The sequence below is a fragment of the Saimiri boliviensis genome, chromosome 3 (genome assembly GCF_048565385.1).
Source record: "Saimiri boliviensis isolate mSaiBol1 chromosome 3, mSaiBol1.pri, whole genome shotgun sequence".
Lineage (NCBI taxonomy): Eukaryota > Metazoa > Chordata > Mammalia > Primates > Cebidae > Saimiri > Saimiri boliviensis.
Window position 1 is genome coordinate 36,265,158 of NC_133451.1, and position 21,697 is coordinate 36,286,854.

The 21,697-nt window shown below is 45.0% G+C and overlaps 1 protein-coding gene across 3 annotated transcripts in view; it reads left to right on the forward strand.

The window, feature by feature from the left end:
- Positions 1–21,697, forward strand: part of PGCKA1 (PDCD10 and GCKIII kinases associated 1) — a 124,860-nt gene that overhangs the window by 91,933 nt on the left and 11,230 nt on the right. For 2 of the 3 annotated variants that reach the window (XM_010338179.3, XM_074395991.1), the window contains exon 3: positions 20,515–20,568. In XM_010338179.3, the coding sequence (XP_010336481.1) occupies positions 20,537–20,568 (32 nt within the window). In that variant the 5' untranslated portion in view covers positions 20,515–20,536. Of the gene's footprint in view, positions 1–62; positions 13,683–20,514; positions 20,569–21,697 lie in introns of those variants that run through there. The other variant, XM_074395992.1, reaches the window with a different exon arrangement.

Consider the following 21,697-nt stretch of genomic DNA (forward strand, 5'->3'; position numbering starts at 1 on the left):
AATCCTATTATCTCCACTTACCATTAAATTTTCTATCATTCAGTCTTCTGCTACAGTTTTTGTTACCTAAAACCTTAAAGCCAGTAGACAGAGCAGTCCTCAAAGTCTCTTTCTCTCTGGCTTACTCAGGTTTGAGTAGAATTGTTTCCTTTTTATGTTTGTTTTTCGGAGATACGATTCTAAGGTATATGTGATAATGCATGGTTCAACCAATTCTCCACACTGAAAGATTTCCAGTTAATCTATCCCCTGGCCCCAGGCAATTTCGAGCTTCTCCAGTAATGTCCATGCCTCAGCACAGTGGTTCTCTGTGTGTGGTCCCAAGACTTATGGCACCAGCCTCACCTGGGAACGCAATAGAAATTCAGTTTTTCAGGCCCCGTCCAAGACCCACTAAATCAGAGACTGGGATAATGACTAGCCCTCCAGATGATGCCAGTATGCTCTCCTGTTTAGGACCCAGGTTCTGTGAATACAGACCTTCCTTCTCTTTATTTCTCTCTGAGTCTCTTCCCCAAGCCCTGTACCATTTCCATCTTTAGCCGAACTTGCAATATAATCTTCTATGTATTTTACTCCAATGGAACCAGCCTAATCCCCGCCCCCAACTCTGTCTCCTGAAAGTAGTGCATGCATTATTCCGGCTCCCCTTTCCAGATTCTAGATGATCAAGCTGCCTCCTATCTGCAAACCTTATCTTCCTTTGAGGTTCCTGTCATTGGCCTACTCTGTCCTTTTCCCTACTGTTGCCCTCATGTGGGGACTCTGCAGCTGCCCCAGATCATTCAGTACCATGGGCGCAAAGCCTTTCAGACTTTCTGTGCTCTTGTCATCCTCACTTCCACTACATTTCCTCTTGCCTGAATTGTGTCATTCATTGTAGACCCTAATGGGCCAGTACCACCATCTCTCGTGGCTCCAAACTCCTCATGCTCAAGGATGCCAGGTCACTGGTCTTGCTTTTTACCCGCCCCCACCCCCCAACCTCATTGGGATCCTCACCCTGCAGGACTCTTCCTTCTTCCTTAGCCAACCTCTTGGCCACGCAGCCCTGCCCATCAAGTGCCGGCCCCAGGTCCATGGCCTCAGCCATGCTTTTCGGCACTCTCAAGACCCAAGCCCTGTTGCCTTATACCTCAACCTGGGACCAGAGTAGCAACCCGTGTTCTATGGGCCTTCACCTGGATTGCTGGGCACTGCCGAGAGGGGGAAAGAATGCCGGAACTACGCGTATTGGCATCATTCCGATTTTCGGTGGCCAGCTGAGACCAGCCCTCAGCACTGCTCGGCTGTCTTTCAGTGGTTGCGCTTCCTCTCCACCACACACCATTCCAAACCTTGTCACTTGGAACTTTCACTTCTAGCCCTTCCAGCAGGCAACTTGCCTCCCGCATCAAGACGCTCAGCTTACAGTCCTCCAGCTTCCCATCCTGCATCTAGAAATGGCTCCACTTAAAATCCCCCTTGCCTCTTTCCCTCTAGGCTCCAAGGGAAAAGTGTGGATCTCTACGTCTTTCTAAGGTACATCCCTTCACTAGTGTTCTTGACTCAATCCTAGATTTTCCTCCATGCTTTCTATTATTCTCAACTTCTTTCAACTATCTTTCTCCTTCTTGGCTTATAAAATGCATTTATCTTTCACCCTCTACAGAACCATCCTGTAACCCATATCCTTGTCCACTGTGACTATTGCCTTCACCTTCTCCAGCCCAGCCAAGCTCCCTGAGAGTTCTCTCTCCTCCCTTTCATATGCCCCATGCATTCCTCAGCCTGCCGCACCCCAGCATGCACCTCCACCGCTCTACAACCTGCCTGCATTTCTCACCCCAACCTCCTGGAGGTGAAATCCAGGTGCACCGTTCCATCCTTTCTTTATCTCTGAGGCAACTGACACTCTTTGATGGAAGAGTCTCTCCCCACCTGCTTCTTGATAATAAAGCCCAACTCCGTCCTCCCTCTCTGAGCATCCTCCCCAGTCTTCCTCATATGCTCATCCTCCTCTGCCTAAGAGCAAACAAGCAGAGTTGAGATTTGCAGGTGGCTCGCAGGCTGCACCCTCATGGGTTCAATAGTTGAGAAGGCAGGAAAGACACCAAAAAATGAATTAGATAGAACCATAAGTTGCACTAAGAATGTAAAGTGAAAGGTGACATGAAGTGGAAAAACAGGGGTTTAAACTGGCTGGTTTAGATGGGGTGGGGCGAGAAGGCAAAGGAAATAGTCGATGACAAGGTCCTTGAGATCAAGAACAAAACATAAATTTTAAAGACTTGAAAGAAGGCCAGTGTGGCCAGAGAAAGAAAGAGGGGACGATGCATCAGAAAGCTGTGTGTGTGATAGAAAAGACTTGGTCTATTATTATATGAGGCTCTTATTCATTTTAAGTGAGTTACTATAGCCAATAATCGTAATTCACTGTAGTTATGTTCTATAAAGTCACTTCAAACAATGAGTTAGTGAAAACTGCCCCATTGCTCTCAGGGGAAATACGAGGTTAGGTTCCTACAAGCCTCTGGTCATAATATTTTTACCCGCTGACCAATATGTAACCTTGTTTTCTGTGTGTTTCGGTTGTAAAAGCACTTTATTCACATAGGTATTGTTAAGTCATTAACATTGAGCTCAAGGCTAACAGCACTATGACTCATTTCTGAACGAAGTGTATCTAACACACACATTTTCTCCGTAAGGCACATCACAGCTTTCTTGCGTCTAGGACCACTAGACAACACGTCAGCACCATTTTTAACAGTGACATCACCAACAAAAAACACAAAATGCAAACAGTGGGGCCACGAGAAGACACCCGTTTACACTATGATACAGTGTCATCTTGTTTGAGCTCAGCTAGAAATGTAAGCATCTAATGACTCAGAATGTTTTGCCACTCTGAACACTCTAGGAATGGCCACACATGCACCATGAGTATTGATTTGGGGGTTACAACTTAACGTTAGTAAGTCCGTGAAGTCACAGATGCAGGATCCACAAATAATGAGAACCAAGTGTATACGTAAGCATATCGATGGACAGCAGGTACGGAAGAAGGACTATGTACTTTTGATATTTTATCTTATTACATGCTACTAAACATCCTGACAGCATGAGAAACCTCTGAAAAGTTTTAGGCAGGGGAAGTGATAATGATCCAGATTCACGGTCTAAAAAGATCATGACTCTTTTGTGGCAAATATATTCGACGGAGACACTAGCAGGTATAGGCGACAGTGAGACAATGTTGCAGTCAGTAATCCAGGTACGAAAGAGATGGTGTTTTAGAACAGGGCAGTGGGCGTGCACGTGGTTCTCCTGGAATGTGCTCCAGAAATCTACCAGAACCACTGTCTGCCCACCTTTGCCCACAGATTAGCCTTTCCTAATCTTCCTACCATTACTCCAGAGCTTGTCCTATATAGAATATGATATGACATATTTGAATCTAGTACTTAGGACACTGTATTAGTCATGTATCTATATACCTGTCTCCTTTCCTGGACAGTTTCTTTCTACATCCCTGGAATCAAGTTCAGTACTTGGCACATAATAAGTGCTCAGGAAATATCTGTTGCCTGAATGGTTGGCGAGTCATTTAACAAATAGCAGAGGTCTTCTACCTCTTGGTGTCTTAGTAATTAGCAGAGTGTCTTACCCCTTCTAGGGGGGTGTTTAAGGCCTCCAGACTGCTCAGTCTTTCCAAGTGCAAAACTTAGTCCTATACCATACTTTAAAGGAGCATTGGGTTCCAACTCTGCGCACATAGGTTCATCTACAAGCAGGGACGAATTGTGGGGTTCTTCCTGTCTTACGACCAGTTCTTGCTTCCAGTCTTGAATCCGGAAGCACATTCATAAAATAAAATAGTTGCGTGGTATGACTTCTAAGATTCTTTCAAATTGGGGCCCTAAATCTGTCTTCTAAAGCTACCATAACAAAATGATCTAGGCTGGATGGCTTAAACAAAAGAAATTCATTCTCTCCGATTTCTGGAGGCCAGGAGGTCCAAGACCAGGGTGTCAGCAAATCTAATTCCTAGGAGGGCTCTTTCCGGCTTTCAGATGCCACCGTCTCATTGTGTCCTCACACGGCCTCTCCTCGGTGTGCTCTGGACCCACCAGCATCATTCACCTTCGCTCCCAAGCCTTTGCTAATCTTCCAAGGTTGCTCAGGAGGGAGTGCTCTGTCTCCTCTTCTCATAAGGCCACCAATCCTCTTAGGTTAGGATCCCACCCTGATAACCTCATCTAACCTTCATTACCCCTGGAAAGCCCTATCTCTAAGTACACTCACATTGAGTGAGGGTTTCAACACGTGAATTTAGGGGAAGACACAATTCAGTCCACAGCAGGTACTGTAAGATTCTGGGAATTGCCCTGAAGTAGTTTATTCCAAGCAGGTGGCCCTGAGCTGTGCTTCCTTTTAAAGCTATTTGTAGCCTTACAAGACTATGTTACATAAACTCCCCTCCACATGGCCACCTCTAAGACTTCCACGTCATTTTTAGAACTTAACTTTGTCCAAATGCTTCAGGTTTCTTCCAGACATCTGCCGTCTCCCAGATAAGGCTACTTAGCAAAATGAGAGACATATTCTGTGATGGGGACACACCCCAGTTCTCATGTGGTTCCAGAGAAGATTTGGTCAAAACGTTCCCCATTTCTACACAGTGTCTAAAAGGAACTAGCACACAATGGTTAAAGAACATTCTCAGCCAGATGCAGTGGCTCACACCTGTAATTCCAGCACTTTGGGAGGACGAGGCAGGTCGATCACCTGAGGTCAGGAGGTCGAGACCAGATGAGGTGAAACTCCATCTCTACTAAAAATACAAAAAATTAGCCAGGCATGGTGGCACGTGACTGTAATTCTAGCTATTCAGGAGGCTGATGCAGGAGAATCATTTGAACTCAGGAGGCGGAGGTTGCAGTGAGCCAAGATTGCACCACTGCACTCCAGCCTGGGTGACAAGAGTGAGACTCTGTCTCAAAAAAAAAAAAAAAAAAGAAAATGAATATTCTCATAATTACCATGAACATGCAAGCAGCCAACATTTCCTAAGAACCTTCTACTTGCTGGACACACGTGACCAGGCCTGTCACATGTTTAAGTCATATGATCCTCATAGGACCCTGACCAGTACTTCTGGTAGTGCAGTCATAGAAATGAAAGTAACTGTGTGCTGATGCCAGGGGTGTCTGACGTTTTTATGCAGATGCCTTAGTAATGATTGCTGATGCTGAGCTTGTTAGAAACACGAGCTGTCTGTGCTCCTGTCAGTCTGTAGGATTCCACCACATACACACAAACACACACACACACACACACACACACGCACACACACACCCCCCACATGCACGCACATGCGCGCACACACGCACACACACGCACACATGCACACACGCGCACACATACATGCACACACACCCCACACACGCACACATGCACGCACACACGCACACATACGCGCGCACGCGCGCGCACACACACACACACGTCTTTATTCATTAATGAACCGCATCTTGTCTGCTCCAGACAGGACCCCTACTGCCGGGAATCTTCAGTCCAGAGAATAGGGACATAGCTTCTCAAACTTTTTCCTTAAACTGTCCCCACCAGGGTACAGGAGAAATGTGAGAGCCTTCGGAGCGTGGAGAGGATGACCACAAACTACTGGCAGATCTTGACATCTCTGTGTGCCTTCCATTTCATTCTAGTCATTCACACAAATGTTACCTTTCCCCCCATGATATTCTGAGTTAATTTTAAATAACAAATAATGGGTTTCTCCCCTGCAAAACCTTCACATTAGGCCATATATATTTTGTGGCTTACTTTTCCCTATCAGCTCATGGCCATGTACCCTCATGTAGAAGGAGGAGCTCAGAGACTGGCTCACACCACGAGCAGCTCTGGGTCTGGGAGAAGCCCAAGGTCAGCCATGGGGGAGGAGCGGCCTCAGGTCTAACCCAGGGGAAGGACCTAGACCCTGTGGGCTCCACGGACACCTTCCTCCCCCAGGCTCATCCACAGAATTACTGTCCACAGGTACAGTGGGCAGAGACCAACCCAGATAGAGTTCTAATGTGCGGTCATTGTGTGAAGAGGCCTCTGTAGAATTTCAGGAGCCTTTTGACCCCACCATTGCTTGGCCAGACCAGAATAAACCCCATATCCAGCCAGTACTAGAGGAAGCCATGTTTTCATCAAGCTTAAAGACGACAGCAAATGTGATGGTTACTATTGAGTGTCAACTTGATTGGCTTAAAGGATGCAAAGTATCGATCCTGGGTGTGTCTGTTTGGGTGTTGCCAAAGGAGATTTAGATTTGAGTCAGTGGGCTGGGGAAGGCAGACCCACCCTTAATCTGGGTGGGCGCCATCTAATCAGCTGCCACCAACTATAAAGCAGGCAGAAAAGCGTGAAAAGGTGCGACGGGCCTAGCCTCCCAGCCTACATCTTTCTCCCATGCTGGATGCTTCCTGCCGCCGAACACTGGATTCCAAGTTCTTCCATTTTGGGGCTTGGACTGGCTCTCCTTGCTCCCCAGCTTGCAGACAGCCTATTGTGGGACCTTGTGATGAGTTAATACCTAATAAACTACCCTCTACATATATGTCTGTCCTATTAGTTCTGGCCCTCTGGAGAACTCTGACTAATACGGTAACCATCTAAAATACCATATCACCTACTCTCTAACCTTGCCACATAGCAAAGTACCTGCACTGTTTGGGCCATAATTCTTGTTTCTTTTTGTTTTTTGCTTTTTGAGACACAGTCTTACTCCATCACCCAGACTGGAGTGCAGTGGCCTGATCTCAGCTCACTGCTACCTCCATCTCTCATGTTCAAGCAGTTCTCCAGCCTCAGCCTCCTGAGTAACTGGGATTACAGGCGCACGTCACCACCCCTGGCTAATTTTTATATTTTTCGTAAAGACGGGGTTTCACCATGTTGGCCAGGCTGGTCTCCAGTTCCCGACCTCAAATGACCCTCCCACCTCCGCCTCCCAAAGTGCTGGGATTACAGGCGTGAGCCACCATGCCTAGCCCATAATTCTTGTTTCTGAAGCTTTCTATTATTTTTATTATTTTGAGATGGAGTCTTGCCCTGTCACACGGACTGGAGTGCAGTGGCACAATCTTGGCCCACTGCAACTTCTGCCTCCCAGGTTCAAGCAATTCTCCTGCCTTAGCCTCCCAAGTAGTTGGGACTACAGGTGCACCACCACACCCAGCTAATATTTGTATTTTTAGTAGAGATAGGATTCCACCATGTTGGCCAGGCTGCTCTAAAACTCCTGACCTGAAGCGATCCATCAGCCTTAACCTCCCAAAATGCTGGGATTACAGGCATGAGCCACTGTGCCTGGTCCTGAGGCCTTGTACCATGTCCTTCTTCTCTTGAGATTGGAGTAAAAATAACTGCTATATTCTGCCACCTACTGGTGAATTGATGCAACTGCACCTATAAAATTCAGCCTAAATCTAGAGAATCTGGAGCAGAAACTGCTTCTTTTGTAATCCAGCGGACTCTAAGAAAAAAAAAAACCTACTAGTATGGATGCCAGGAAAATTATAATAATAAAAACAACAGCAATAATACCTTCATTAATAATAATTCAACTTTTATAACCTTGGGCAATGGTTCCACCTTAAAGGGTTGTGGTAAAGTTGAAACGTATTAATACGTGAAAGGTGAAAGTCCCCAGAACAGTCCTGGGCACATAGTAGACACTCAGCGGTTAACAGCTTATTGTAATTATTAAGTACTGGCCACATGCCAGACACTACAGCAAGCACTATGCATCCTTATCTCATTTAATATTCAAAACAATCCTCATACACTGTAACTATGATCATTCACATTTTCTGGATTAGGCCACTGAAACTCACAGAGGGGAAGAAACTTGCCTAGAAGTCAGCAAGCTAGTTAAGTGGTGGGGGTGGAATTGCTGACCACTCTGATCATTAAGTCACTCACCTAACCACTCTGCTGAACTGCTGGGATGGTGTGATGAATCTTCCCAAATGTTCATCTAAATGCCATCCTGCTTCACCAGGATCAATCGATATCTCTCTCTCTCTCTCTCTCTCTCTCTCTCTCTCTCTCTCTCTCTGTCTCATACTTACACACACACACACATACACAATACGACTCTAAGCTCTCCCAGGGAGCACCTGATTTCCGCCGTATCCCCAGAACCTAGCACAGTGCCTGGTGTACACCAAAGCCCAGTGAAGCCATTGTGAGGTCAGTGATGCTGCACACAGCTGAGCAGTCATCACACACCTGTCATAAGGACAGTAGGCTCACTACTACATAGGGAAAAATAAATAGTATCAGATCTTGAATAGAGGAAAGGGCCATGTGAAATGTTTTTCAGACTCGTGAAAATGACTGTGATATGCTATTGTAAAGACCACAGGAGGAAGAAAGGAGTGACATTATCACTATGTTGTAATGACAACAACAACAAAAAACCACACTGAGGCCAGGCACCGGGCTTGACAGGATGTTTGTATGCAGGGATGTGTTTATAGGTTTTTTTCCCCTGAAAAGGGCTGTCCTAGCACACCGGCTCACTGGCTATTGAGAATGCATGAAATGGACTATTTCAGGATGCTGATAACAAAGGTCTGCATATAATCTTCCAAGTTCTCCAAAATAGCAGAAGCGTAGCCTCAGTAGAAAAAAAGGAAACAAATCAGAAAAATTTGTCCCTTGAGTTTTCAAAGACTGCCCAGAAAACTAGGAAATGGTTATGCTGGAAAAAAAAAATAGATGGAGCAGTCAAAGAATTTATCTTCTGGTCGTTTTTCAACTATAGATTCAGTACTGTCTATAAAGTTGGACGAGCAGTCTCTAGTTTCTTCTATAAAGGTGGCACAGCTCCTGGTAGTTGTTTTCACTGATTTCTCTTGGGTCAGGACCTCAGCCCCTAGTAGTGGCTCACTAAATATTTGTCTGCTTCGCCTTCTGACCAGGTTACATGAAATCTCAGGCCATGTTTTTTAAACATTAGCAGAAGATGAAGTTGAATTTACATGTGCCATTCTATTACATCTCCCTTCCAAATACTCCACCCTCTATAAATGCAACCACTTCCCAGCAGCCACATTAGAAGTTGTTGAATAGAACCCTTGGAGCAGGACATCCTTGACCCTTGGAATTACGTAATGGAGGTTTGCTGTTTTCCCAAGCTGGGAAGGAAGAACGACAGTCTCTCCCATCTCTCCAAGTTCCTGCATCCGGCTTGTAGTTTGGACCACTGGATGGTATGAGATTTGATTGTGGAAAGGAGTATAGACCCTCTATTCAAATCGTTTGTGATATCTCATACCCCCACACCTTCATTCCCACCTGTCATTCACCAGGCATTCCTGCATTTGAGTAGTAAGAATGAAGTGCTCCATGCAAGCTGGATGCTGGCTGGATGAAGCATTGCCTGTGAGGAGCTCATGTGTAGTAGGAAGGGCAGACGGCTGACAAGCCCCAAAGTTCTGGACTGTGAGTCCTTCTCTAAGATCAGCAACAGTCTGAGGACAGGAACTATACCTTGTATCTGCCTCCAGAGTTCTCATCCTAGGACGGGGACGGTATGTGGTCTTCAGTACATATACAGGATGTGTAAATTCAGAAAACTTGGTAGACTTTTGATGAGCTGCCTTCCAAGATCTTTTTCCATGCTCGAATTTATACAGAATATCTTTTTTGTTTTTTTTTGAGATGGAGTTTCACTCTGTCACCTAGGGTAGAGTACAGTGGCACAATCTTGGCTCACTGCAACCTCCACCTCCAGGGTTCAAACAATTCTCCTGCCTCAGCCTCCTGAGTAGCTGGGATTATGAGAGCCTGCCACCATGCCCAGCTAATTTTTGTATTTTTTAGTAGAAACAGAGCTTCACTGTGTTGGCCAGACTGGTCTTGAACTATTGACCTCAAGTGATCCTCCCGCCTTGCAAATTTTTTGTATTTTTAGTAGAGACGAGGTTTCACCATGTTGTCTGCAGATGATATGACCTTATATATGGGAAAATCTAAAGACTCCACCAAAGAACTATTAGAACTAATAAGCAAATTAAGTAAAGTCACAGGATACAAAATCAACATACAAAAATCTAGCATTTCTATGTGTTAAGAGCAAACAATTCAAAAAGAAATCACATTTATAATAGCTACAAATAAAATTATAGCACAGCCCTGGGTCCTACCCAAGGCCCGCTGTAACTGCTACCTAGCTACCTCCTACCTTTGCTCAAGGCCCTAAGGCTCTACAGTCAACAAGTTCTGAAGCCAGTCAGGCAGCATCCTTCCCTTCAGGGCAGTAAGTAATTGGGTTAAACAGAGGGAAACAGTTCCTTCTCATAACCATGAATCTGTTATGGTTCAAGGCGGGAGCTAGAGACTGAAGGCGAAAACCAGAGAGATCTACCTGGCGCTCCATTCTACTGGGGCTGAGCTGTCACTCAAACCGTAAGACAAGGTCATTTCCATTCTTCCCTCCCCTTTTCCCGAGCAAAGGATCCTCTCCCTATCGCCATTACTACCACAGGCCCACAGGAAGCACTGCCAGGCTACTGCCGACGTTCACTTAAGGCCCAAGGGGGTCCTCAGGCAGCTCGTGGTAAATGCTGCCAGGCCTAGGGCACATCCTTCAGGGCAGTGGGCTCCCCTGTGGTCAAGTGCAAGTCCAGAAATGCCACTCAATAGCCAAGGCCTAGAATTAGGGACCCCAAGAACCCGCTTGGTGTTCTTCCCCACCGGTACCTAAGGTGCAAGACAAAGTCCACTTTACTCTTCCCTCTGCTCTTCTCAAGTAGAAGCTCTCCCCACAGCCACCATGGCTAGGAACGTGCTGGGTCTCACGGAAGCCAGCGCATCTCAGCGTCTCACCCGAGGCCCACAGCATACTACCCAGGTATCGCTGCTGGTTATTCAGGGCCCAAGGGCTCTCTACTCAGCAGATGATGGAGCTTGCCAGGACTTGGTTCTTCCTTTCAAGGCAGTGCAGTCCCTTCTGGCTCAGGGTGTGTCTATAAATGTCATCTAGGAGCTAGGACCTGGAATGGGGGCCTCATGACTCTGCCTGGTGCCCCATCCTAATGTGACTGGGCTGGTATCCCACATGCAAGACAAAGGCCTCTTTACTCTTCCCTCTCTTCTCCTCAAGTACAAGGAAGGAGTCACTTTCATTGCTGTGAGCTGTGCTGCCTGAGTTTTTGGAACACATGGCACAGGTTCACCCGTAGCCACTCTGGTGTCTCAGTAGATCAGGCGCCCCGCCTCTCCCAGGTCCCCTGGCTCTGGCCCCAGCACAGCACTGATGTCTTGATTAGGAACTGCAGTTCTTATGGCCTAGACTATCTTCCAGTTCATTAGGATTGCAGAGCACTTTAGCTCATGGTAGCAAGCTTGTCAAAACTCAAGTTCCAACCACTGGAATGTATAATTCCCCTCTGGCTAGAGCTGGTCCAGCTGCTCCCTCTGTGTGTGCATAGGCAGGGGGGTCGTGGCTCTGCTGACTTCAGCCTGGTTTTGCTTTCTGCTGTGATAGGGCAGCACCGAGTCCCACAATCACTGCACTCTCCCTCCCCCAAACAGACACACGGATTCTCTCTCCACATCATGCAGCAGCCACTGCCAAGGAATTGGCATCAGCAGTTCAAGATTGTCTTTCCTACCCTCTTTAGTGCCTCTTTCAGCAATATGAAGTTAAAACCAGGCACTGTGACTGCGTATCTGATTTTTGGTTCTTATAAATACGGTGCTTGTTTGTGTAGATGATAGTTGCTAAATTTGGTGTTCCAAACTTGTTAAATTTGGCTCTGATGAAGGGAAGATCAGCGGAGGCTTCTGTTTGGGCATCTTGTTCCACCCCTCTCCAGAATCATTCTCATCTATCATCCCAGTACAATGTTCAAAAGCAGGTAATTAACATCAATGTAATACCATTACTTACTCTACAGATCTTATTCCGATTTCACCGATTATGCCAATAGTGACCTTTTAGCAAGAAGGACATGCAGAGAGCATCAGTTGCCGTGTCTCTTAAATCTCCAAGAATTTGGAATAGTTCTGTCTTTCTTTGCTTTTTCGTAACATTACATTGTTTTAAGAGTCCAGGCCAGTTGTTTTGCAGAATATCCCTCATGGTTCAACTCAGAGTGTGCTCTTTTGTCAGGAAATCACAGAGGTGAGGTTGTGTTCTCAGTGCATCCTGTCAGGAGCCACATGCTATTGATTAATCTCATTTTGGCACTATTACTTTTGATTACTTGGTTAAGGTGCCGTATGAAAGGTTTCTCTAATGTAAGGATACTATTTCATCCTTAATCGTGTAGGAGGGAAGTTACGTTGAGACTAAATATCCTGTCCTCCTCACAGTTTCATCCACTAGTCCTACCGTCCATTGATACTTCTTACTGACATCAATTATTATGATGAATGGCTATCCAATGGTGATTTTTCTGGTTCCAGTACTTCTCATATGTCTGTTAGCTGGTTTTCTACTTGTACGGTAGTGCATTCCCTTTCCCTTTATGTATCTTAGTGTGGACTCGTAAGTCCTTGTTCTATTCATGGGCTATAATGCTATATATTAGTAATTATTTTAATACTCTAGTTGTTCCACATTTGGACAGTAAAACTTCTACAAGTGGATTCCTGTGTACTTTTGAAATGTCCCTGTCATTCTTCAACGCCGTCACTATTTAAAGGCAGCTCTTTCCAGATGGATTGAGTCTATGCCATATGCCTTTGACTTCCTATTGAATACTCAGTCAATTTCTCTGCCTGGTTAGAAAACTTCTGGGCTCCCCCAGACTTCCCCCTTCCCCCACTTCCATTGCTACCCTCCTAGCAAGGAGGCTTCACCCATGACTGACATGGCATTAGCATGGCCTTCAAATACCAGACAGAGTCCGATTCCACAGGGCTGCAGCAGCAATGAGGGGACACAGCCATCCTAATGGTGTTCATTTTTCCCCTGTGTAAACCAAGCAGTGGTTGTGAAGGATTTGCCCTTTGCTTGCCTGTTGCTTTTTTATACACCAAAGAGAAAGCAAATTTTGATTTTGTTCAGTAATAAAGGGCACCCAACAACTGAATTCTTACCTTTAAGCTAGCTGTCGCCAAAAGGGATGCAAGGAAGAGAGCTGATAGACTGTTCCTTTGGAACCCACTCTTACGTCCAAAGAGTGTATTGCTTCTCATTGCCGTGTATCGCCTGGCAGACCTGGACGACGTCTTTGTTGCGCCTGGACTTAGGAGAAGTCCTTGCTAGGGCCGGGCATGGTGGCTCACGCCTGTAATCCAAGCACTTTGGAGGCCAAGGCGGGCGGATCGCCTGAGGTCGGGAGTTCAAGGAGAAGTCCTTGCTAAAAGCAAGATGTAGAAGTGGGAGTGACCTATGAAAAAAGAAATGAATTAAATTTGATATGACACATCATATAAGGAAGAATAATCGTAGACACAGGCATGCAGAGGTTGGGTGTAAGTATATTCGTCCCCACCCTCTTCGTCAGCAGTCACACAACCTTGGACATTAGAGCCCTGTCCGTCTGATCTAGAGAAGGAATGTTGCTGGGGAAGGGAAACCCAGGGCGAGGTGAGAGAGGTCTGAACCTCCGACCAGGAAGAAGCTGTCCCTGCCAAGCTCCGGAGAGGCGCAGAAGCATGGCCCTCAGGTATGGGACCCGGTCCGTAGGAAAGCCTTGTGGTGTGCCCTAATGGGAGGTCCACCGGGGAGGAACCAAACTGCAAACCTGATTCTGAACGAGGAGATCCCCACAGCGTCCTTTGTCATTGCACAGCTTGCAAGGACAGGATGGATCCTGTGGTTTTCCCGGGGAAGGAGGGGAGCGTAAAAGCCACGAATGATGTGGACTTCTTTAAGGAACAGGGAAGGGGTAGCTTTAGAGTGGGGCTGTTAAATCTCAGCAGTCACTTCATTCAGCGCAGCCTGCTCCTGTGGTCTTGGCCGTAGCAGCAGAGGGCGGGATCCAGGTGCCCCGGGATCAATCTTGGTCAGCCTCTGTGTCACTCTGGATGTGCCCGCCTGCTTTTCCTCCCTTTCTTGCCTGCCTTGTCTTTCCCCCCTCCTTCCTTTCCTCCCGTCTTTCTCTCCTCCTTTCTTTCGCCTTGCCCTTGTACGCCTCCTGAATTCACCATCATAAAGTTGGCCTGAGATTTTTCAATGAGTAATGTTTTATGATGGCTTCGGTTACATTATTTTAATCCAGTCTGCCTTCCTTGTTTCTCCAACACTTCTAAGCCCTTTTCTCCTTTTCTTTGGCTTCTTTTGTTTCCTACTACCTATCCTCCTGACTAGTTGTTGTTTGTTGGTTTGTTTGCTTTTAAAGAGTCCAAGATAAACAAACTATTGCAGGCATGAAAAGCATCAGGATTTCAGAGCGGATTGTGGAGGGGGAGGGTCAGGAGGGGAAGGGAGAGGAGACGTATTGAGGTAGGGAGAGGGAGGAGGTGCTTGTGCTGCCTCTCTCCTGTCCTATTTTCTACCTGATCTATGAATTACCAGCAGAAAATGATAGTAAAGGAGGAGTAGAGGCTGGGGACGAAATCCTGGGCTTTAGAAATGGGGTGATTTAAGAGTATCCTGAAAGGTAAAATGTTACACATGTGTACATAGTTCCATAGAGGGAGTGATTTTTCTCTATGAAACTGTTGTTGTAATTGGGGTTTCTATCTTTTTTTTTTAATCACAACTCTTTTAATACCTCTTTTCCAGGATATAACAATACCAACTTTTTCTTTTTTTCTTTTTTTTTTTTTTTTTAGAAAAAAAATCCACTTATAAGTGAACCTGCACAGTTCAAATCCATGCTCAAGGGTCAACTGTATCTTGGTGTTCACATCTGTTTTTTTGTTTGTTTTTGTTTTTATCGCATTTTAGGTTTCGGGGTATATGTGAAGAACATGCAGGATTGTTGCATAGGTACACACATGGCAGTGTGACTTCCTGCCTTCCTCCCCTTCACCTATATCTGGCATTTCTCCCCATGCTATCTCTCCCCAAATCCCTACCCCCTGCTGTCCCTCCCCTATTTCCCCCTAACAGACCCCAGTGTGTAGTGCTTCCCTCCCTGTGTCCATGTGTTCTCATTGTTCAACACCTATGAGTGAGAACATACGGTGTTTGATTTTCTGCTCTTGTGTCAGTTTGCTGAGAATGATGGTTTCTGGGTTCATCCATGTCCCTACAAAGGACACGAACTCATCATTTTTGATGGCTGCATAATATTCCATGGTGTATATGTGCCACATTTTCCCTGTCCAGTTATCATCGATGGGCATTTGGGTTGGTTCTAGGTCTTTGCTCTTGTAAACAGTGCTGCAATGAACATTCATGTGCATGTGTCCTTATAGTAGAACGATTTATAATCCTTTGGATACATACCCAGTAATGGGATTGCTGGGTCAAATGGAATTTCTATTTCTAGGTCCTTGAGGAATTGCCACACTGTCTTCCACAATGGTTGAACTAATTTGCACTCCCACCAACAGTGTAAAAGTGTTCCTGTTTCTCCACATCCTCTCCAGCATCTGTTGTCTCCAGATTTTTTTAATCGTGGCCATTCTAACTGGTGTGAGATGGTATCTCAATGTGGTTTTGATTTGCATTTCTCTAATGACCAGTGATGATGAGCATTTTTTCATGTTTGTTGGCCTCGTGTATGTCTTCTTTTGTAAAGTGTCTGTTCATATCTTTTGCCCACTTTTGAATGGGCTTGTTTGTTTTTTTCTTATAAGTCTGTTTTAGTTCTTTGTAAATTCTGGATATCAGCCCTTTGTCAGGTAAACTGCAAAAATTTTTTCCCATTCTGTTCATTGCTGATTCACTCTAAGTACTGTTTCTTTTGCTGTGCAGAAGCTGTGGAGTTTGATTAGGTCCCATTTGTCTATTTTGGCTTTTGTTGCCAATGCTTTTGGTGTTTTAGTCATGAAGTCTTTGCCTATGCCTATGTCCTGAATGGTTTTGCCTAGATTTTCTTCTAGGGTTTTTATGGTGTTAGGTCTGATGTTTAAGTCTTTAATCCATCTGGAGTTAATTTTAGTGTAAGGTGTGAGGAAGGGGTTCAGTTTCTGCCTTCTGCACATGGCTAGCCAGTTTTCCCAACACCATTTATTAAACAGGGAATCCTTTCCCCATTGCTTGTTTTTGTCAGGTTTGTCAAAGATCGGATGGTTGTAGATGTGTTGTGTTGCCTCTGAGGCCTCTGTTCTGTTCCATTGGTCTATATCTCTGTTTTGGTATCAGTACCATGCTGTTTTCATTACTGTAGCCTTGTAATATGGTTTGAAGTCCAGTAGTGTGCTGTCTCCCACTTTGTTCTTTTTGCTTAGAATTGACTTGGCTATGCGGGCTCTCTTTTGATTCCATATGAAGTTTAAGGTGTTTTTTTCCAGTTCTGTGAAGAAGGTCATTGGTAGCTTGATGGCAATAGCGTTGAATCTGTAAATTACTTTGGGCAGTATGGCCATTTTCACAATATTGATTCTTCCTAACCATGAACATGGAATGTTTCTCCATCTGTTTGTGTCCTCTCTTATCTCGTTGAGCAGTGGTTTATAGTTCTCCTTGAAGAGGTCCTTTACGTTCCTTGTTAGTTGTATTCCAGGTATTTTATTCTCTTTGTAGCAATTGTGAATGGCAGTTCGTTCTTGATTTGGCTCTCCTTAAGTCTGTTACTGGTGTATAGGAATGCTTGTGATTTTTGCACATTGATTTTGTATCCTGAGACTTTGCTGAAGTTGCTTATCAGTTTCAGGAGATTTTGGGCTGAGACGATGGGGTCCTCTAGATATACAATCATGTCATCTGCAAATAGAGACAGTTTGACTTCTTTTCCTAACTCAATATGCTTTATTTCTTTTTCTTCCCTGACTGCTCTGGCTAGAACTTCCAGTACTATATTGAATAGGAGTGGTGAGAGAGGGCCTCCTTGTCTAGTGCCAGATTTCAAAGGAAATGCTTCCAGTTTTTGCCCATTCAGTATGATATTGGCTCTTGGTTTGTCGTAAATAGCTTTTATTATTTTGAGATACGTTCCATCAATACCTAGTTTATTGAGGATTTTTAGCACAAAGCGCTGTCGAATTTTGTCAAAGGCCTTCTCTGCATCATTTGAGATAATCATGTGGTTTCGTCTTTGGTTCTGTTTATGTGGTGAATTATATTTATGGACTTGCATATGTTGAACCAGCCTTGCATCCCTGGAATGACGCCTACTTGATCATGGTGGATAAGCGTTTTAATGTGCTGTTGTAGTCAGCTTGCCAGTATTTTATTGAAGATTTTTCCATCTATGTTCATCATGGATATTGGCCTGAAATTTTTTCTTGCTGAGTCTCTGTCGGGGTTTCTGTCTTTCAACTGGTGTCAGAGTTGATAGAAATATACCATTTGGCCCTTATTCCAGAAACACGTACTACTTTATATTGTTAATACTCTTGTTTTTATGCATAGGTCCTGGCAACTAGATTACATCTTTCTTGTGTACTAGACCTCCATCTTTTTTGGGGGGGAGTGCAGGGGGTTTGTGCTTTAATATGCTATATCCAATCAGGGGTAGGTAAGACACCCCTGGTCTATGCTTATTATGAATATTTGCTCATATAACCCCCAGCACCACCATATGATAGGAATACCATTATGCCCATTTACAGATCAAGTGGCTGAGGCCCAAAGTCCCATAGTATGAGGGTTTTCTGTCTCCTAAGCCCATCATCGTAACACCTGGGTGACATGGCTGGCACAAACTGGAAATGTTTTGACTGATTTCAGACAGACACAAGGTTCGCCAGTAGTGCTTTCATTTTTATTATATAGCTGTTAAATCGTTCATTTATTCCACATTTGACTGCCTACTGTGTACCAGCTGCTATCTTAAGTGCTGAGGGTTAGACTTGAAGAAGGGTGGAAAAGATGGGTCACGAACAAATAAACCGATGACAGAATGTCCCATGGTGACACATGCTAGGAAGCAAACTGAAGCATGGTAAGGAAAGAAAGGGTGGCAGGAGATGCAGGGCTGGCCCAAGGGACTCTTCCACGTTCCACAGGTCCTCCCAGGAAGAGCTGGAAGGACAGCGAATTTGGTCCTCAAGCATGAAATGATTTGGGGATGTTACTAGTTTTCTGTGCTGCTGCAGCAAATTACTACAAACTCAAGGGTTTAAAACAATGGAAGTTTATTGTCTCCCAGTTCTAGAGATGAGAAGTCTGAAATTGGTATCAGTGGGCTTGATAGAGGGGTAAGCATCAAGGATCAAGGTGTCACCAGGGCCATACTCTTTCCAGAGGCTCCAGGGGTGAATCTGGTCCTTGCCTCTTCCAGCTCAGAGGGAGGGATAGGGGGCCGCCAGTGCTCCCTGGTTTGTGACTTCCTTGCTCCAGTCTCTGCCTGTTTGGTCACATTGCCTCTTCCTCTTCTGTCTGTGATCAAATGTCCTTCCACCTCCCTCTCATAAGCACTTATTTAATTTTATTTAGAGTTTAGTTTATCACCCAGATAAACCAGGCAAACTGTACCATCTCAAAACCCTACACTTAATCACCTCCGCAAACACTTTTAATTTGGAGCCTGGGGTGGCATATAAGATATTATTTACAGGTTCTAGGGATTAGGATGTGGATATCTTTTGGGGGCCATTTTTCAGCCTACCATAGGGAGTTATTTGTGGATTTTATTTTTTTAATGTAAATCTAGTCCCTTTTAACTGACCAGCCATTCTAAACTTCTTAAAAAGCACCAATCTTGTTCACTGTGAGCAAAAGCTTATGAAGCAGCATCCCTGGGAATTCATCCATGATTGAAAGAAGGAAGGAGGGACCACAGGGGAGACTGCAACACAGCCAGTGATGAATGATCTCTCTTTCTAGTGCATGTGTTTCATGGAGACAGAGGGACTGGGGATGCAGATTCTGCTTTGCCTCATTTTTTAAAGGCTGTAGGCCGGGCGCAGTGGCTCATGCCTGTAATCCCAGAACTTTGGGAGACCAAGGCAGGCAAATCACTTGAGGTCAGGAGTTTGAGACCAGCCTGGCCAACATGGCAAAAACCTGTCTCCACTAAAAATACAAAGATTAGCCAGGCACCGTGGTACCCACCTGTAATCCCAGCTACTTGGGAGGCTGAGGCAGGAGAACCGCTTAAATCCGGGAGACGGAGGTTGCAGTGAGCCGAGATTGGGCCACTGCACTCCAGCCGGAGCGACAGAGTAAGACTGTGTCTCGACAAATAATAATAATAAAAAAAATAAAGGCTGTAGATATTAGAAATGAAGAATGATTTAGAGATGCTTCCACAACCACTTTTAGGATGTTCTGAGGAAAGAAGAGGCCAACATGGTCAGTCTTATGAAAAGAAGATTTTGTTCCAAGGGAAATGATCAGGAAAAGCCCAGCATGGGGAGATGGGGAGGGGTCAGGGGACAGTGGGCAGGTGGGAAATGAGTCCATCTTCTGCTAGGAAGCCCAAAGGGGCATGTCTCTCCCTTCCCCTCTCTCTCTCTCTCTCTCTCTCTCTCTCTCTTCTTTCTTTCTTTACTTCTTTTCTTTTTTTTTTTTTTTTGACAGAGTCTCACTCTTTGCCCAGGCTGGAGTACAGTGGCACGATCTTGGCTCACTGCAACCTCTACCTCCTGGGTTCAAGCAATTCTGCCTCAGCCTCCTGAGTAGCTGGGATTACAGAAGCATGCCACCACACCCTACTAATTTTTGTATTTTTATTAGAGACGTGGTTTCACCATGTTGGCCAGGATGGTCTCCATCTCCTGAACTTGTGATCTGCCCACCTCAGCCTCCCAAAGTTCTGGGATTACAGGTGTGAGCCACTGTGCCCAGCTGGGGGCATGTCTTTGAGCTGCAAGAGCACAGGGTCCACAACTCACAGCTGAGATTGGCCCAGCAGCAGGAAATGCAACACAGGATCAACTTAGGGTGGTAGAAGCTTGTGCGACGACTCAGGCTATCACACTTCTCAGGGTCTGAATCATGGGACATAATCGATGCGCCATCTTATTCCAGCATCCTTTAACCCTCGAGGAGCAGATGCCCTGGCACGGAGTCCGCTCAAAATCTCCTCCTGCTCCTGCTGCTGCCACACAGCGGGCTGTGCCCTGGCCAGGTGCCTGTGTCCTTTGCAGAAGGTAACAGATTAGAAAACGGCAGAAGGTCTTTGCCTACGTAGCGTCCTTCTACCTTCTGCTCCTCAGCTATCAAATGGGATGAAACACGTAACTCCAGGTTTGGGAGACAGGTCTGACACAGAGGCAGATGTCAGTGAACATCTGAAGACTCTGACCTGCTGATGGAGATGGGGTGTTCCCGATAACCAGCGCCCTCTCTGAACCTTGTGGTAGTCACCCTTCTGCCAAAATGTGTGACTCTATTAATACATTTTGAGTCTCTAGGGGAAAAAAAAAAAAAAAAGGCAAACTTAATTCCTACTAAAATATCACTCACTGTGTTCTCTACCTTTTACACTTTCTTTTCAGGTGGTAACAGAAAGCAATCCAGATGGGGTGCAGGTGCTGTAAAATAATACAAAGGTAAAGCAAGAGAAATATTACTTCTAAGTGGAGGAAGTTGTGATGAGCATGCAGTCACTTTTAGAGACCATGCACGGAAATGCACTGAGTAGTGCATTTATCCAGTTTGAGGCACAGTCAACACTGCCAACACATTAAGAGTTGGAACTGTTATAATACCGTTTAAAAGAACATGTGCCCTAGATTTTGTTAACTTTTTTTTGCTCACTTCTCAAAACATGTTGGGAACACCATCGTTTTCTGAGGCTGAATTTGGTCTGGGCTTCTGCCTGAAATGGCATCACTGAAAATAAATCACCCCAATCACATATGTGCTTTTAATTCTGTCCACATTGCATTTCATAAAATTGTGAGTGACATGAACATGAACTTCTAAGATGAAAGGGAAAAATGTCACTGGTGACTTTGCTTCCTTAACAAATAAACTGCCTTTTTAATTGTAGCTCTATTCTAGACCCGTACATACATAAGCTTTATTCTACTGTAATCAAAATGTTATGTTAGTCCTTATTCAAAAAAAATGTATTATAAGTATCATTCCTGTGACTTCAGGCTTCATATTTATCATTTTAATGATGGCATAATATTCCACCGAGAAGATGTACTCCTTATGGCCCTATTAGTGGACATTTGTTTTACTTATTATTTTTTATTTTAAAATTCTATGAACCACTTTGTATTTTACTTTATGCCCTACCCCTCCTTCCTCCTTTTGGCTCTCTTCTTTCTTAAGATGTATTTCTGGAAGCAGCTTTTTTTTTTTTTTTTTTTTTTTTTTAAAGATGGTCTCACTCTGTCACCCTGGCTGGCGTTCAGTGGCACGATTTCAGCTCACTGCAGCGTCCACCTCCCAGGTTCAAGTGATTCTCCTACCTCAGCCTCCCAAGTAGCTGGGATTACAGGTACCTGTCGCCACATCCAGCTAATTTTTGTATTTTTAGTGGAGACGGGATTTCACCGTGTTGGTCAGGCTGGTCTCGAACTCCTGACTTTAAGTGATCCACCCACCTTGGCCACCCAAATCGCTGAGATTACAGGCAGGAGCCATCAAACATTTTTATACCAACCGTATCTATTTGATTTAGACACACTTATCTAGGTTGAAAAGAGTAACTAATCACAGAAATTA